Here is a 16,087-nt window from a genome sequence, read left to right on the forward strand (position 1 = left end):
CTGAGCGGGTACCAATTGGGTTCAGGCGGGTTTGTACTCGGAACAGCTGAGCGATGCCTAAGCTGCCCTGGCTACACTACTATTTGTACTCCCGCTCGCTGGATGAGCACTAGTGCGAGAGTGTGTGCACCAGCTGGGAATCACCCCCCCTAGCTCAGGGGGGTCGACTTCGCCATTGAGTGCCGAGGCAAATGACTGTCTGAAAGACATCCTATCTGCAAGCCGTTGGGCCACAGTGAGCCTCGCCAAAGGCCACGTGTGTGAAGCTGTGTATCAGTCCCTCCCCGTTGCTATAAATGCCACCATGTGGCTCAGACCTGGATGGAGACTCGGGGGCTCAGGGGTTCTTCCCTGGGAAATAACCACTCAGTACAGTTTCCTGCCCTGGCAAAGATTTTAAGATATTTCAGGAGAGGGATTTTATGCAGCACATATGCACTACACACTATTATCGGGCTCTCCCTCTGAGAAAGGGACACAGGTTGGGGAATCCTGGCTAGGGCATCTTCCCCTATTAGGTGTGGTTCTTGCTGTTCCACCTACAGAGGGGAGAGGTTAGGAGCCACAGAAACAAGCCCTCCCAGAAACCACTTCCACCTGCTGCTCCCATTTCATTTTCCTGTCTGGTGAGTTTTCATTTCAAGCGTGAAAGGGGAGCTCTCCTTGCGCTTTGTGCAGAGGAAGGGGAGCTGAGTGTCTCCAGGCTACCCACTGCTTTAACCTCTGATTTCCCTCCCCCAGCATGTCACTCATTCCTCCATGGCACGTGCTGTCCATCCATGCACTCTCTGAACCAGGCCACTCATCCAGGCCGCCCAACCAGACCATCCACCCATCAATCCAGGCCACCAAACCAGTCTGTCCATGCCACCCAACCAGACCATCCACCAACCCCACCACCCACCCATGCCATCTGTCCTCCTCCACCATCCTTTTAATCCATGCTTCTATTCATGCATCCCCACTATCCTCTCACCTACAGACATTTTGAATGAAAAACAGAGCAGACAGTTACATCATCCTTCTCAGACTGGGAGGCACTTCTAGCTTTATTTGTGGACATAGTTTCTGGTTTTCCATTTTATAACAAAATATAAACTTATATATATATATATATATATATATATATATATATATATATATATATATTTTTTTTTTAAAAATATAGTTTGGGCAAAATCCCCTTTAACCATATTACAAGGCGGAGGGTGAAAAATTGTTCTCCTTAAGCTTTTGAGGATATGACAAGAAGCAATGGGCTTAAATTGCAGCAAGGGCGGTTTAGGTCGGACATTAGGAAAAACTTCCTAACTGTCAGGGCAGTTAAGCACTGGAATAAATTGCCCAGGGAGGTTGTGGAATCTCCATAATGGACTTTTAAGAGCAGGTTAGACAAACAGCTGCCAGGGAAGGTCTAGATAATACTTAGTCCTGCCATGAGTATAGTAGATGACCTCTCGAGGTCCCTTCCAGTCCCCGCAAACAAAACCACCTTGCCAAGAAAACAGGCCCCTGAGTTCTTGGCAGCTGGTGAGGAAGGTGGTAAGACGAAGTCAGAGCCTTGGCAGGAATTCTGAGGTTGAATTTGGTCCAGCACAGCGATCCTTTCGGTAGATACTTGAATGAGATCTTCTTGTGGAAAAAGACCGATGTTCTATACACACCGCAGCTTACGTCGGTATAAGCTATGTCTCTCAGGGGTGTGAATAAACCACCTCCCCGAGCGATGTAAGTTGCACTGACCTAAGTGCCGGTGTGGACAGGGCTATGTCGGCAGGAGAAGCTACTGCCACTAACTCCTGTCCACTTACAGCATCTACACTAGCCGGGCTACAGTGGCGTAGCTGCGAGCTCTGGAGTGTGGCCACAGCCGAAGCGTCTGCGGTGAGGCGCAGGGGTGGGCGCTAAAGGAACTGTGGAGGTGCACGATGGATGGGACGCTGGCTGGAGTTCCAGCAGTGGTATATACTAGAGGAGTGATGTGCAAAGTTTTTTCCGGTTGCGTCCCCTACCCCTTACCATTAATGGAATCGTGTCGTCTCTTCCCCCACCCCCCCGCCGCCCCCGTTACTGCACAGCCAAGGCTTCCTCCGCCGCGGGCTGCTTCTACCTTGCAACCAGGCTGCACTGCTAGGGCAGGGCCAATACCTGCCCCTCTCCGCTCAAGTTTTCAGGGTTGGGGAAGGTGCCTGCGACAGGCTCCGGGGGAAGATCCAGTGCTGGGTGCAGAGGCTGCTGGGGCTGGAAATTGGCACAGCACGCTGACCCACAGGCCGGGCGGCCTGCTGAGATGAGTCGGGGTGGACATGAGCCACCTGGCGTCGACACTCACCTCCCTGCATGTTCCTCCGTGCCCCCCTAGGGGGGTGTTTCCCCCAGTTTGCGCACCACTGTGCTAGAGTACAACTCCCCCATTGTCCATGTAGCCACACACCATTTGCTGTAAGACGTTGGTTTCACTGTGGTGTCCAGTTTTCATAAAATCCAGTACATATAACCCACCCCAGAGGCAGCTGCATTTCAGGTATAGATGATTGATCCCTGTGCGGCATTGCCGTGCATCTGGTAATCCACTGCCATGCTGCACCCCAGAGGTGGCTGCATTTCAGCACTGGGTGAGTGATCCCTGTGCAGAGCTGCTGAGTAGTACCCCCATTTCAGAGCTTGGCAAGCAATCCCTGCGCAGCCTTTAAGCACCTTAGAGCTCTGCTCCATTCTCTTACTGTATCCCATCCATCATGTACTTACCCTAAAGCCAATAACGGATGTCTACACTGCAATTAAAAACTCATGGTTGGCCCCTGTCAGCTGACTCAGGCTCACGAGGTTCAGGCTCTTTAATTGTGTTTGTAGATGTTTGGGCTCAGGTAGGAGCCTGAGTTCTGAGACCCCAGGAGGAGGGAGGGTCCCAGAACCCAGGCTCCAGCCCAAGTCCGCACATCTACAGTGCAATTAAACAGCTCCTTAGCCTGAGCCTCGTGAGCCTGAGTCAGCTGATACGGGCCAGCCGTTGCAGTGTAGACAGTCCTTAGTGACCACCTCACGGCTGCATCACATCACAGGCTCCCCCAAAGGCACAGGCTTCCCATCACATCTCAGGCTTCCACCAAAGGGAGTGCTGGAAAGAGGTTTTTTTACCCTGAAAGCTAGCAAAGGGGTGAAAGCACCACCCTGCCCAGAAAGCCATGTGGAATCTAGAGCTAGGGTCCTGTGCACCTGGAATGGATGCATGTTCACAAGCAACATAACTTCTTGGTTGTCTTAATTTCCCTCAAGGTCTTCAATGAGGAACCTATTCTTGGCTTTCAGTGCGTCATAGAACCGGTCCTTGCACGCTTTATTCCAGCTTGGCATTAGCTGATACAGCTTCCGCATTTTCTCCTGGCTGGTGATCCCGGCTCTAATGGTCTGGTACTGCTCGTCGTCCAGAACATTCCCATGAAGCATGTCCAGAATGGGCTCCACGTGGGCGGTACGTTCAATCAGCTGCACTCGGTATCGATCGACAAAATGCCCCTCTGGAGAGACTACACACACAAGGTATGAATAGATATTTGCAAACATACTGTTCCATCATTCCAACCAGTACCGAAATACAGCAGACGGTGGGGGCCGGCGTGGCAGATCGTTAACAGCTACACACCACAGCAGTACTGCACTTGTAATGCCGTGCCCCTGGGTGGGTTGGCAGTAGCAGGGGGACTGAATCTGGGACTTCTTGATCTTAAAGCATTGGCTACCTGAGCTGAAAAACCCACCTCTTAGTCAAGGTTATAACAGGCTCATTAGCCTCCATCTGTGGCCCAGACACCACTAGAGGGGAAGAGAGCATCACACTAAGTGGATTACAGTTGCAGCTGCATCTGGGATGAGGCACATCGACTGCTTGAGAGCTACACAGTCGTGATGCACAAGAATCACTCGCCCCGTGCTGAATTGCAGCGGCTTCTGGGCTGGGGTCCATCCGCTGTTTAAATGGCAGGGGGCATTTAGGAAACGTAGACTGCCGTCACCTGGGTTAGGATTTTGCCAGGACGCCCAAATTTACACCCCAGTTTATAGAAAGAGCCTGGGAGGTGGGGCGGGGTTAAAGACCACAGGTAAGCAAAGCTTTGGTTTGGTGCCTCCTAGCACGGACACAAGGTGGCAACACCCTGCTCCCTGCGGTGCAGCACCCCCTTATGCCACGTTGGAGCACTGAGTGGAGGGAACACCCTACTGAGCCCCACCTTGCAGCGTCCCCATTAGCACTGGGGTCAGCACTGACACAAGGGGGACAGTTGTCCCAACTGAATCACCCACATTGCTCCCTGCAGCACAGCGCCCCCTAGTGCCATGCTGGGATGTTGGAGTCAACATTAACTCCAAAGGGAGAGCACCCCGTACTGAGCCCTCCACTGCCTCTCTGTAGCAAAGCACCCTAGCACCACACTGGGGCATTGGGGTCAGCTCTAGCAGAGGAGAGAGCATCCCCTTCTGAGCCCCCTGACCCACTCCCTCCAGCAGAGCACCCCCTAGTGCCACACTAGAGGGGCTGGTGGTGGCAGAGCTGGGCTCTGGATGGCTTGGCAGTTGGCAGGCAGGGTAGAAGGTTTGTCCCAGGAGCTGGGAGGTAGCTCTGGTTGGGGAGGCCGATTGCCGGAGGGTCAGGTCACTCTGCAGTGAGACCACACTTCCGAACACCGCTCAGACTGCCTGGGGAGTGAAAAAGAGCCCGCGAGTGTTTACGGACTCACCTTCCTTTCCTGTGGCACCAATGGATGGCACTGGCTGCTGCCCCTCACCACTGAAACCTGCAGCATTGAGAGGGATAGTCAGTGAGTGTCTGCGTCACCCACGTTGTTCTCTAGCTCCTCACTGGGGCATTGGGGTCGGCACTGCCTGGTAGGGGAGAGTGCCCCCTACTGAGCCCTCCTTCCCCAAGAGACAGACACACAGACTAGGACTGACAGACAGAGGCCCACACCGAATGAGAGTGACCGAGAAGCAGAGAGGGATCTAGTTAGACATGAAGACACTTCTGCTTAGACCGGGTGAAGCTCCTCTTTCTAGCTCGCTTCCTGTTCGTAAGTAGGAGAGAGCTCGAGTCTAACGGCTGTGTTGCAGTCTGTGCTACTGGGGCTTCCCTGCTATTGCTCCTTGAGCGAGCTCGATTAAAACTACCTCGGGAACGTCTACACATGCTGCAATTACACTTCCCCTGATTGCAGTGCAGCTGTACCCACAGACACAGAGCGAGATATGGAGGGGAGAGTGAGGGACAGACACACAGAGCCCAAAAAGCCCCCCCAGAAGGATCCAGGGATACTGAGGATAAGACAGATTCACACATTCAGCTCTTTAGTTGGGATCTGGGATCAGATTTAAACTTTAAATTCCTCATTTCCCGTTGCTTTAATATTTCACAGCGCTCCTCTCTGCCTCCTGCCATTTCCCCCCCTACCCATCTGCTTTTAATGGCAGCCATATAAAGGCGTGTTCTCTTTTTCAGTCTGAGTTGGGGAGCATTTGGACTGAATCCTTTGTATTCCACCATGCAACATTGTGCACAGACCAATTAATAAGCAAAGCGGGGCCAGATCCTCAGTCAGTATAAAGTGGTGTAGCTCCATGGAGCGATGCTGAATGACCCCAGCTGAGAATCTGGCCCTAGATTTCGAAACGAGAGGCCTCATGGGCCAGTTTCTCCGCTGGGGTAAATTGGTGCCGCTCCAGTGAAGTTTGCCCTCCTTCCGCAGGGCGTGTAGCAATGAGGAGAAATCAGATGCAAAGCTAACAAACTGCAAACCCTTCCAGCAAGTTCAGGCAAGGACGTGGAATTGACTACACTTGAAAGTGAAAACAAATTTCAAGGGCTCAGAAGAAACATTTTAAACAAGGAGAAAGAAAATGGAAGATTTCTCTTAAAAAAACAAAGAAGATGCCTCCCCCTCCCCTTAACTCTGTGTGATAAGTTGTAGAGAGAACGGAGATGGCCAGCTAGGGTTGGACAACAGACTTTCAAAACAGAAATCTGGTCTCTGGTGAGCATGCCTATTTGTCTCTCCTGTGGAAAGGGTTGGATGGGACTGTATTTGTGTTGTTCTGTGCACAAGTGCTGCAGGGAGGGGAGAAACAGAGAATAGAGGCAGGACTTACAAAGAGAGAGCGATGCACTCAGGGGCAGAAGATAGAGAGTAGAGATCATCCTGCAAACTTGGTGTTTCTGTCATTTCCTCTTAGCTGGGGTAAAGCTCCATTTTCTAGCTAGCCTCCTGCACGTGAGTAGGAGGGAGAGCTCAGGGGCAGGCTCAGTGGGGCCTCCCTAATAATAATATTGCGCTCTTCTGTACAACTTATCATCCATAGATCTCAAAGCACTTTACAAAGGAGTTCAGTATCATTATCCCCGTTAATGCTCTCTCCCTGCCCCGATCCTTACCAGTCCCTGTTGCCTTGCGGAATCTGTCTGCCAGGTCCCGCTCATTGATGTCTGTCAGGAGCTTCACAGTCACCTCCACCGCATACTCCTCCCGATAGTAGCTGATCAGGTTGTCGCACACATCCAGGACATCAGCTTTCTCCAGCCGGCCCCGGGGGATGTTGCTGTAGCCCTCCTTCACTGGGAACACGTTCAGCTTGGCCTTGAACCTCTTAAACTTGTCCTGCCCCAGCTCCTCCAGGATGTCCACGAGGTGATCCCGCACCGTCTTCCCCATCCTGTCTCCTCAGCAGCTGAGCAAAACTGCCAGGGGGCAGGAACAGGGCTGAGGGAGCAGTTCTTTGCCCTGAGAAGCGATTGGTGCTCAGAAATGGGGCGGGCCACAGGCAGCTGGATCTGCTTGCTAAAAATGGTTCCGGCTCTTTCTCTGCTTCGTCCTCATTTCCTGGGAATGATTTTTGTCCCAGGGTGCCGATCTAAACCAAGGTTTCAGAGTAGCAGCCGTGTTAGTCTGTATCCGCAAAAAGAACAGGAGTCCTTGTGGCACCTTAGAGACGAACACATTTATTTGAGCGTAAGCTTTCGTGAGCTACAGCTCACTTCATCGGATGCAAGTAATAACAAAACCCACCCGCTTCCTGGCCGTAACAGATACATGCAGAATCGAAACTCCGGTGCACCTTAGATCCCCGGCCAGCATGAGAAGAGGGTGGTGCATTTGTAAAGCATGTTATCTGCTCCCTTCAGGAGAGCCCCTGCTTGTGCTGCCCTTTGACAGAGGGAGGAAAAGTTGAAAGAACGAGGCATGTTTAGCCCAGAGAAGAGGAGGACTGAGGGGGAACATAATCTTCAGATACGTAAGGGTTGTTACAAAGAGGCCGGTGATCGTCCGTTCTCCATGTCCACTGAGAGTAGGACAAGAAATTGGCTTAGTTTCCAGCAAGGGAGTTTCAGGTTTGATGTTAGGAAAAACTGTTTTTTTAATGTAACCCTTCTGCCCGTCAGAGTTGGCAGCAACAAGGGCCGGGTTCAATATCTAGGGGATCCATTCCAATAACACAATGCAAACCGGCTCGAGCCCCCACCCAGTGACCTGGGACAAATATATACCACCCCCGCTGGGCGCCTCCAAGAGGCAATACTTCCCCTCTTGCAAGCACATCCTCTGAGTGTAGCAAAAAGCCTTTTAATAACAGAGAGAAACAATGTGGCATTATGTTGGGGAAACACCACCAACAGGATTCATAACACAACCCATGAGCAAAAAAACCCACCCCCAAGCAAATTGGGGCATGCCCTTTCCCTTTGGTTCTTGAGTCCAGCAACCCCAAATCACCCAAAGTCCCAAAAGTCCAATGACCCAAAAGTCTCTGTCCCTGGTCAGGGCAGCCCCAGAGTTCAAAAGTTTGTCTACAGAGCTTTACCTCCCAACCCGGGTGGAGATGGGGGCGGAGGTAAGAGGCACCTTACATGATCTGAAGCTGACCGCCCCACAGCTCCATAGGCCTTCGCTCCGCTCTGCTCGCCGCTCCACGAACTGCTTCGCTCAGCTCCGCGTCCCACCAGCAGCTCCCGCCGTCCTATGAACTGCTCCACCAGCCTGTCCACAAGGCACGCCAGCCATCCCACAAACTGCTCCTCAATATATCTTCAGGCTCCCCCACTACTTAACACAACGCTCAGTGATTTCAGCTCTTAGTCAGTTCAGCTCTTTGGTGAATTCAGCTTGTAGTAGGGGAGCCTCAGTGCTGGTGCACTATTAGACCAAAGTGAGCTCAGCAGCCTGTAACTAGACTTCTAATGAAATCAAAATTAGCTCTGATATTCCACAGTGGAGAGAGGAGGAAGTGCAATTAGCATGTGAGGCCCTCACCAAGAGGCCTATGCCACCAAGTATTAATACTTGTCCCCAGTTTTGGAACCCATGACACTTGCCTAGCGAGTGCTACTTAGATGACGGTGAGTCCCTCCATCATAACAAAAGGCCAAGTACAGTTCCAAGCACAGTTCCCATAATCAGGGTAATAACAATTTATTCTTCCTGCCCCAATAACAGAGACACTGGGGATCCCACAGCAGCCAAAGTGACCATTTGGGCAGCTATGGCCTCATTCTAGGCGGGGTGGGTGTGTCTATGCAAATGAGATCGGCCCCTGAAGTTCTTTTCCACAACTTGCCACACCTCACCAACAGATGTCAGGGTGGAGCTCATCCTGACACTGCTTACATCAATTCTCCGGATAGTTAAGCACTGGAAGCAGGGCCGGCTCTAGGCACCAGCCAAGCCAGCAGGTGCCTGGGGCGGCACATTTCCAGGGGCGGCGTTCCGGCCACCCTTTTTTTTCGGGGCAGTTGCGCTCTCAGAGCTGCGCTGCTTCGACGGGGTGAGGGCGCCGCGCCCCCGGCCGCAGCGGGAAGGGGAAGCCCCAGCCCCGGGATGCTGAGCTCCCAGGGCCCCCCGCTCCCTGGGGAGGAGAGGGCGAGTCCTGCCGGGGAGCCGGGGCTGCGCTGCCTTGTGCCCAGGGCCGGTGCAATCACTAGGCGGTCGCCTAGGGTGCCAAGAGGTTGGGGGCGGCCAAAAGCGCGCTCCGGGGCGGCGGTGGAGCGGAGGTGAGCTGGAGCAGGGGGGCGCGGGGAGGGCCGCCTGCAGCAAGTAATGGGGGGGGGTGTGGCATGCAGGGGAACCGCTCCCCGCCCCAGCTCACCTCCGCTCCGCCTCCTCCCCTGAGCACCGCCCCACTCTGCTTCTCTCCTTCCCAGGCTTGCGGCGCCAATCAGCTGATTGGCGCCGCAAACCTGGGAGGCGGGAGAAGTGGCGGCGTGCTCAGGGAGGGGGAGGAGCAGAGGTGAGCTGGGGCAGGGAGCTGCCGCACGGCTCCCGGGGCCAAGGGGGAGAGAGGGCGCGGCGGGGAGCTGCTGCAGGGGGGGGCCTCAGGGCGGAGGGCGGGGCAGGGAGCTGCCGCAGGGGGGCGCCTCACACAGTGCAGTTGTTTCTGATAGGCCACAGGAGCCTGGGACCAAAAGGTTGAGGCCACTGCACACTAGGCAGACCCTTTGACAGTATTCAAAGGGAAGGTTGATCCTCATCTCTCTCCAAGAGATGCAAGGGACGTGCTTCTCCAGCCACATGGCCCCCAAGAATTTGGGGGAAATGTGGGGAAAGGATTACGTTGAACCTCCCGATGGCTCCAGATTACAGACTCAAGGGGTACCGTTTCCTGAGACACTGGCCCCGGGGACAGGAGGCACCCATCTATCATTTCTATGAGAACTGAAGTGGGATTTAAGTGGAGGGGGTTCATAGTGCTCGAGCGGCTTTAGCATCTATGAAGTGATCAGTGGCCCTAGAATTGATCAGAGCCCACTGGGCTTGGCCCCATTTATCGTGCGTAACTCTAATTATACTTGGAAGTGTGGGGAGGACCCACATGTCCTGGATGGGGTTTCTTTTGAGGGCTGGGGGGATAGTTCCAGAGCATGGTGTCCAGGCTGGTTCCCCCTGCATGCCCTGGGCTCGCTCATTTCCCGATTCCTCATGGGCCAAGGTTCGCAATGGGCACATGGCAAGGGAGTGTCCTGATGCTCCACTACAAAAACCTAGATTATTGCTCCATTGCTGTTCCTTTTCTTCTCGGGTCAGGTGTCCATGGCCCCGGTCAACCTGCATTGGTTTGTGGTTAGCCTTGGTCTTTGATGTGAGGTGTGGCTGAAAGATAGCAGGGTGCCCCTACTCTCCTCCTTTCGCTCACAGCTGGTTGTCGGTGAGGAGAGAGAAGGGTGATAAATGCATCCAAGCAGGTTGGAGGGTCTCAGTGTGGGGCTAACTCATCTTTACTTCCTCACTAATCCCGTGCCAAAAAATGATGCCGTTGGGCTTCCTTGTTCCACTCAACATCAGCAGTGAGTCGCCGAAACTGGGCAGCGTGAGAGGCTGCTGGCCCTGGAGCCTTTGTCGAGCTGCTTCCCCTGAGTGAGTGTGATGCGGGCTGTCGGATTGCAGAAAGCGTTCACAGGAAGGCAAAGTTCCAGTCCGTTAACACCAGGCGGCCTCGTTCCAGCAGTGGGGAGGCCCAGTCCAGTGCTTCTCCAGTAAGCAAACTGATCACTCGTCCCACCTCCGCCGGCTTGGTGGGATACGCTCGAGGGTGGAGCAGGAAAAGGAAACCACACTGGCTCAGGAAACCCCGCAACTTCTGGCAGTTCCCATCAAAACGTTTGGGTAGTGATACTGCGGGGCTCAGTTCAGCGAGCAGGGGCCCAACGTGGGCCCAGAGCATGGCATTTTCCCCCCGGGACCGTGCCAGCTGTTTGTGGCGTGTCTGACTTTCTGCAAGCAGCCATGCCACTTGGGACTGCAGCAGATGGTTCTCAGTTTGGAGTTGCACAACCTGCTCCCGGGGGTCCAGTACCCTATGGGGGCCAGTCGGTGGTGGTAGACCCAGCCCTTCCACTTCTGGGAGCCCCTTACTAGGGATCTTGGAAAACCGTAAGGGACGGGGCCATAGGTGGTCTGGCCTAGCTGTCACAGCTGGGCTGAGGTCTGCCCACCAGGGACGGGAGTCACCGGGCAGTAGCTGGAGGAATCACAAGGCCAGGTCCTGTGAACAAGAGGCTGGTGTCAGAGACCAGAGATCAGGAGATGAGGTGGAGTCTGGCATTGCAGCAAGCCAAAGTCTGTGTAATTGCCTAGTCAACTTCCTGGAGTTAAGTAGAAGCCAATCAGAGGGCCACAGGGGGGGTCTCTTGCACAAAGGGACACTCTGGTACTCTTGCGCAGTACTTCCTGTGGCGCTTAAAAGTGCTCCCTGGCTGCAAATCTGCAAGGTCTCCCGATAGCACTGTGGGAATATCAGCCCCTGTCTCCCTCTCCTCCCCCCGGCTTTGCAGATCCTGCTTCTAGTCCCTGGGTCCTTGCAGTAGCTCTGGTTCAAGTGTAGCCACATCAGTCTGAGTGGCAGTGGGACCGGCCGCTCAGTATGTGCCTGTCTGAGACATTATGCATGCCACTTACTTACAGTGCTATGACTACACTGTATTCTTAGTGCATTAGCTCAATGAAAGCTCACATGGGGTTTGTCTCCTCAACCTGGGAATTACACCTCCAGCTCAAAACATAGGCGTACCCTGTGTGTGGATGCAGAGGTCTGTCCATATTGATCCCTTTGCAGGATGCAAACTGAGGTCTCCCAGTGCATCCAGGTGCCTCAGTATCTGTCTTCTGGATTGTCAGAGGTCTGGGCAGGGGCTGTTTTTACCCTTGAGACTTTTACAGGGCCAGACCTGAACAAATAATATTGATTTGTTGCTCTTATATAGCACTTTACCTCTGTAAAGTACATTGATATGTATTGATTAAGAGTAACATTACTTATTCCATTTTACAGATGAGGAAACTGAGGACAGGGAAGGGACTTTCCCAAGGTCACACACACACACACACACAGAGAGTTACCAATAGAGCTAGGAAGAGACACCCAGGAGTCCTGACTCCCAGCCCCCCTGCTCTAACCCAGTAGACCCCACTCCCCTCCCAGAGCTTGGGATTGAACCCAGGAGTTCTGACTCCTCAACCCCACTCACCTTCTGAAGATGGGAATAGAACTTAGGAGTCCTCACTGCCCATTCACAATAATAATAATAATAATAATTAATAATAACCAGAGGGGATCAGAGAAAGAGAATGAGTGTGCATACACTCATGCTTACTGGGACATTAAGATTGCAAAGGTGAAATTAAGGTAATTCATATAAATAAGAGTCAGAATAAAGCAAAGTTAAAGGATAACTTTGACTCTGTCCCTTTGTGAGCCTGCACTATGATACAGGGCAAAATCTGAAGGTTATTTTGTTCTTAGTAAGTAAGTGTAAATCCAGAGTGACTGCACTGAATTCAGTGGCATTCAAGCTGGATTCTGATTGCAGTGACCCCAGTGTAACTCTGAAGTCTCAAACCCGTTTTCATTTAGTGTTGGTGTAAGGGATATATGGAACAGAAGACAATAATAATAAAAAAAAAGTTCACATCATGTGAGACACTATCTATGGACCCACAAATCAGCCATTCAGTGGCAGAGCCAGGAATAGAACCCAGGAATCCTGAGCCCCCCTCCAGGGCTTTAACGATGAGGAACACTCCCTCAACTTAGCAGGCACTGAAATTGAATGAAAAAAAAATGCTTTGTTTGCATAATGGCAAGACACGCGGTTAATTTACTTCCCTCTACAAAGGGAAACCATTATTTTGAAATCCAGCCCGTCAAATGCTGTGGCACCTTCGGCATGGCAGATGGGGCGAAGGAGCCTGCTAAGCTGGCAACACCAGCGGGGCACAGCAGAGAGAACCTCTGGCTAAATCTCTGCAGTTAGCCCCCCGGAGTCCTGCTCAGGCCCCAGCTCCCTCCCACCTGTCTGTGCCTCTTCATTACACTCAAGGGCCCAGTCCCTCAACTTCTGGACACCCGCCATGCACACGGATTCGCTGCCTCCCTGGAAGCAGTGCCCCCCGGTTCACTAGCTTCACCTCAGTTCAGCGCTCTCCTTAGCCGACAGCGCTCAGGTGTCTCTAGTAAAACCAAATAGTTTCTTTTGATAAAGATTCAAATAGACGCAAGGATAAGGCGTACAAACATATGGTTACAGATCAAAGAAAAGTATAAAATGCAACCTAGAGCCTGTACTTACTGGCAGGTTCCTTTCTCGTGCACTGTGCTTGTCCAGTCGAGAGAGCTGGGAGACGCTCATGCTGGCAAGGCGCTGCCTCCCTCATGGGTGCTGTCTTGTGCCTTCCTTTCTCCTATTATACCGTTCCTGACCTTTTGTCTCTTTCCATAAACAGGCTGTTTCCTTAACTTCAGTTTGCCCCTGGTGGTCCCCCTATTCAGGGTCTTTTTCCTGGGCTCTTTTGTGCTGAGTCAAGGCCCAACCCTTCCCCTTGTCGACTCAATCACCTGGTCTAACCCTATTCCGTTGCACTGCACGCTGAAGCATCAGGAATGGAGTCCTGGTTTCCAGCTCCCAGTCTGGTCTAACTCACTAGATTGGCTCCTTCCCAGAGCTGGGAATGGAGTTTCATAACTCCACCCCATCCTCTCCCTGAACGGAGGTAGAACCCAGCAATCCAGTGTGCCAGTCCTAGCTCCTTCAGTCCAGTAGGCCCTACTCCCCTCCCAGAGACAAGAACCACTTCACGTCCTAATTCCAGATGAGTCACCTGGCTGCATGAGGATATGATTTCACTACAAACACTGCAACGGCACTGCTGTAGACATCAGTGTGGACACACACTACAGCGACGGCAGAGGTTCTCCTTTGGCTGTAGTTAATCCACTTCCCTGAGAGGCGGTAGTTAGGCTGATGAAAGAATTCTTCCATCTACCTAGCGCTGCCGACACCAGGGCTTAGGTCAGCTTAACGGTATTGCTCAGAGAAGTGGATTTTTCATATTCCTGAGTGACATCGTTGGGTCGACTTAACTTCTTCGTGCAGACCTGGCCTGAGTCCATCACCTGACATCAAGGACTGTTAAAATCTTCTGCCCCTTGACACTCCTGGGTAACCTGTCCTGGTGAATGTTTGTGTAGTGACAGTGGGTGGCAGCAGGACTCCTGGGTTCCACCTGCAGCTCTGACTGGGAGAGGAGTACGGTTAGAGCTGGGGGGGGCAGGGGGAGTCAGGACTCCTGGGTTCTATTTCCTGCTCTGGGGAGAGGAAGGGTGTTTAGTGGTTACAGCAGCCAGCTAGAAAATAGAAATTGCCAAATCAACATACGCCCGTACCCCCAGTTCTCACACCTCCCTACTGAAACCCCACGCCCAAGACTTCCTCAAATGTCTGTTCAGAGATGGACTTTGCAGTGTGAGCTGAATATAAATAGATTCCTTCAAACCAGGCTGAGCAGGAGTGAATTCCAAAGTCATAGATTCCCCACCAGAGACTGCTCTGCTGGCAGCTCGGTCTCTTTAACACCTCTACCCGTCACAACGGTGGCCAGTTCACACAGGGTTTTAATAACAGACATTATATTCATCTTCTGCCGTGAGGAGGACATGGTGGGAATGAGGCCTCCCGCTGGGAAAAATGAAGATCACCAGCTCAATGTATTGCATTTAGACTGCACTGCTGGCAACTAGTGTATTAATATTTTTGCCTTTTGATCTAAGGGACTTGCTGCCTATCAATCTTAAGGATTTACAATACCCCAGTTTCCATAGTGTCTGAGCACTTCCTAATCCGTTCATCCTCAGGTAGGGAAGCACAGCTTTCCCCATTTTACAAATGGGAACTGGGGCCCAGAGAGACTAAGTGACATGCCCAAGGTCAGACAGGGAGTCGGTGGCAAAGCAGGGAACTGAACCCAGGTTTTCCAAGTCCCAGGCTGGACTGGGAGCAGGAATTGAAGCCCAGAAAGACAGCTGAGGAGTCCTAAAGTTTTTCCGCCTTTCTTAGGGGCTCTCAGCCAAGCCGCTACTGCGGCACACAGGCAGCAGGCTGCCACTGACACGGTTCCCAGACCTACCTAGTGGGAGCTGCTCAGATGTCATGACGTTTGACCAATGAGCTACCTTTCTGGTCACACATGGGCGGAGTTAATTAAATCCCCCGCTCCAGTTTACTGGGCCTGCTGCTTCTCAGACTGTCCAGTTGTGTCCTGGGTTGTGCTTTGCTCAGGATTTTTCATACCGCTGCCCGATTTCCTTGAAACACAGGTGCTCTCTATTGGCAAAATCTTCAGTCGGGGTTGCTCAGGTGTTCTGCTCTCTTGCATTGCTTTGCCAGCTTCTTTCCTGGAGCTTCCATGTTATGACTCACCCTCACCTTCGCCTTTGATGGCCTGCAGGGATCGCTTTTTTTGTCCTGCTGAATCAAAGCATCAGGCAGTTTCTGCTGAGCTAGAGTTTGCCCTCATGGCCTCAGGACATCAGCTGTCTCATCTCCAGCTGGGGTGCCATTTCAGATTTTGGTAGGGGCGGGGGCAACTTTAACCATGATTCCAGGGACCACTTAGAAATTAGCTGACAGGAGCAAGGTGTCTAATTTCTATATTTTTCAAAAAGAGAATGAAATAAATATTAGACCCACATCCGATGAAGTGAGCTGTAGCTCACGAAAGCTTATGCTCAAATAAATTGGTTAGTCTCTAAGGTGCCACAAGTCCTCCTTTTCTTTCAGCTCTAACAGGAGTTCTCACATCTTGTGTCAACTCACTTAAGGGACACTGGTTAGGTTTAAAATTTTAATGTGTACTCTGACTTTGTTACTAATGCTTGAAGACAACAATTGAAACGACTGTAGAAAAATCTAGATGACTTTCTATCCCTTTTTTGCAGTTCACCAAGCGTGGAATGGATCATTGAACTTTGGAAACAACCTACTAGGGCAAGGCCCTGTGAGTTTATACTGCACCTGCCTCAGGCTCTCGGGGTGTTACCCCACTGCGAATAATAGACGAGAAACTGACCTTAAAAAGGAGAGAAACCGACACTTTCGAGTCACCTTTACAGTATTGCCAACCCCAAATGTTCAAAACCATGAATCAGGCCCATCAAAATTCATGAGATTTGCTTTGAAATCATGAGATTATGTAAAAATAAGCTTTGCAGTTAATAGCTTTGCAGTTCTTTTTATTTGCCTTCTGCTCTTTGAGCTTTTAGGGTGCACTGGGGGTCT

The 16,087-nt window shown here is 52.0% G+C and overlaps 2 protein-coding genes across 5 annotated transcripts in view; one reads left to right on the top strand and one right to left on the bottom strand.

The window, feature by feature from the left end:
* Positions 1 to 1,153: 1,153 nt before the first annotated feature.
* Positions 1,154 to 7,040, bottom strand: LOC102931493 (apoptosis-associated speck-like protein containing a CARD). 2 transcript variants are annotated; one of them, XM_027833410.3, is made up of 3 exons: positions 6,422 to 7,037; positions 4,737 to 4,793; positions 1,154 to 3,527 (listed from the first exon to the last, which is right to left on the bottom strand). In XM_027833410.3, the coding sequence occupies exons 1-3, from the start codon at positions 6,696 to 6,698 to the stop codon at positions 3,262 to 3,264; spliced, it is 600 nt and encodes a 199-aa protein (XP_027689211.2). In that variant the 5' UTR covers positions 6,699 to 7,037; the 3' UTR covers positions 1,154 to 3,261. The 2 variants fall into 2 exon arrangements, with proteins under 2 accessions (XP_027689211.2, XP_043404942.1); XM_043549007.1 differs by having other exon boundaries at positions 1,384 to 3,518; positions 6,422 to 7,040.
* LOC102933294 (NACHT, LRR and PYD domains-containing protein 1b allele 2) overlaps positions 3,421 to 16,087 on the top strand; it is a 45,981-nt gene continuing 33,314 nt past the window's right edge. Inside the window, exon 1 of one of the 3 annotated variants that reach the window (XM_027833405.2) lies at positions 3,421 to 3,540. The gene's annotated coding sequence lies outside the window, so the exon portion shown is untranslated. Of the gene's footprint in view, positions 3,541 to 10,278; positions 10,511 to 16,087 lie in introns of those variants that run through there. The other 2 variants (XM_043548994.1, XM_037898985.2) reach the window with 2 other exon arrangements.

Source organism: Chelonia mydas, chromosome 6 (assembly GCF_015237465.2).
Source record: "Chelonia mydas isolate rCheMyd1 chromosome 6, rCheMyd1.pri.v2, whole genome shotgun sequence".
Lineage (NCBI taxonomy): Eukaryota > Metazoa > Chordata > Testudines > Cheloniidae > Chelonia > Chelonia mydas.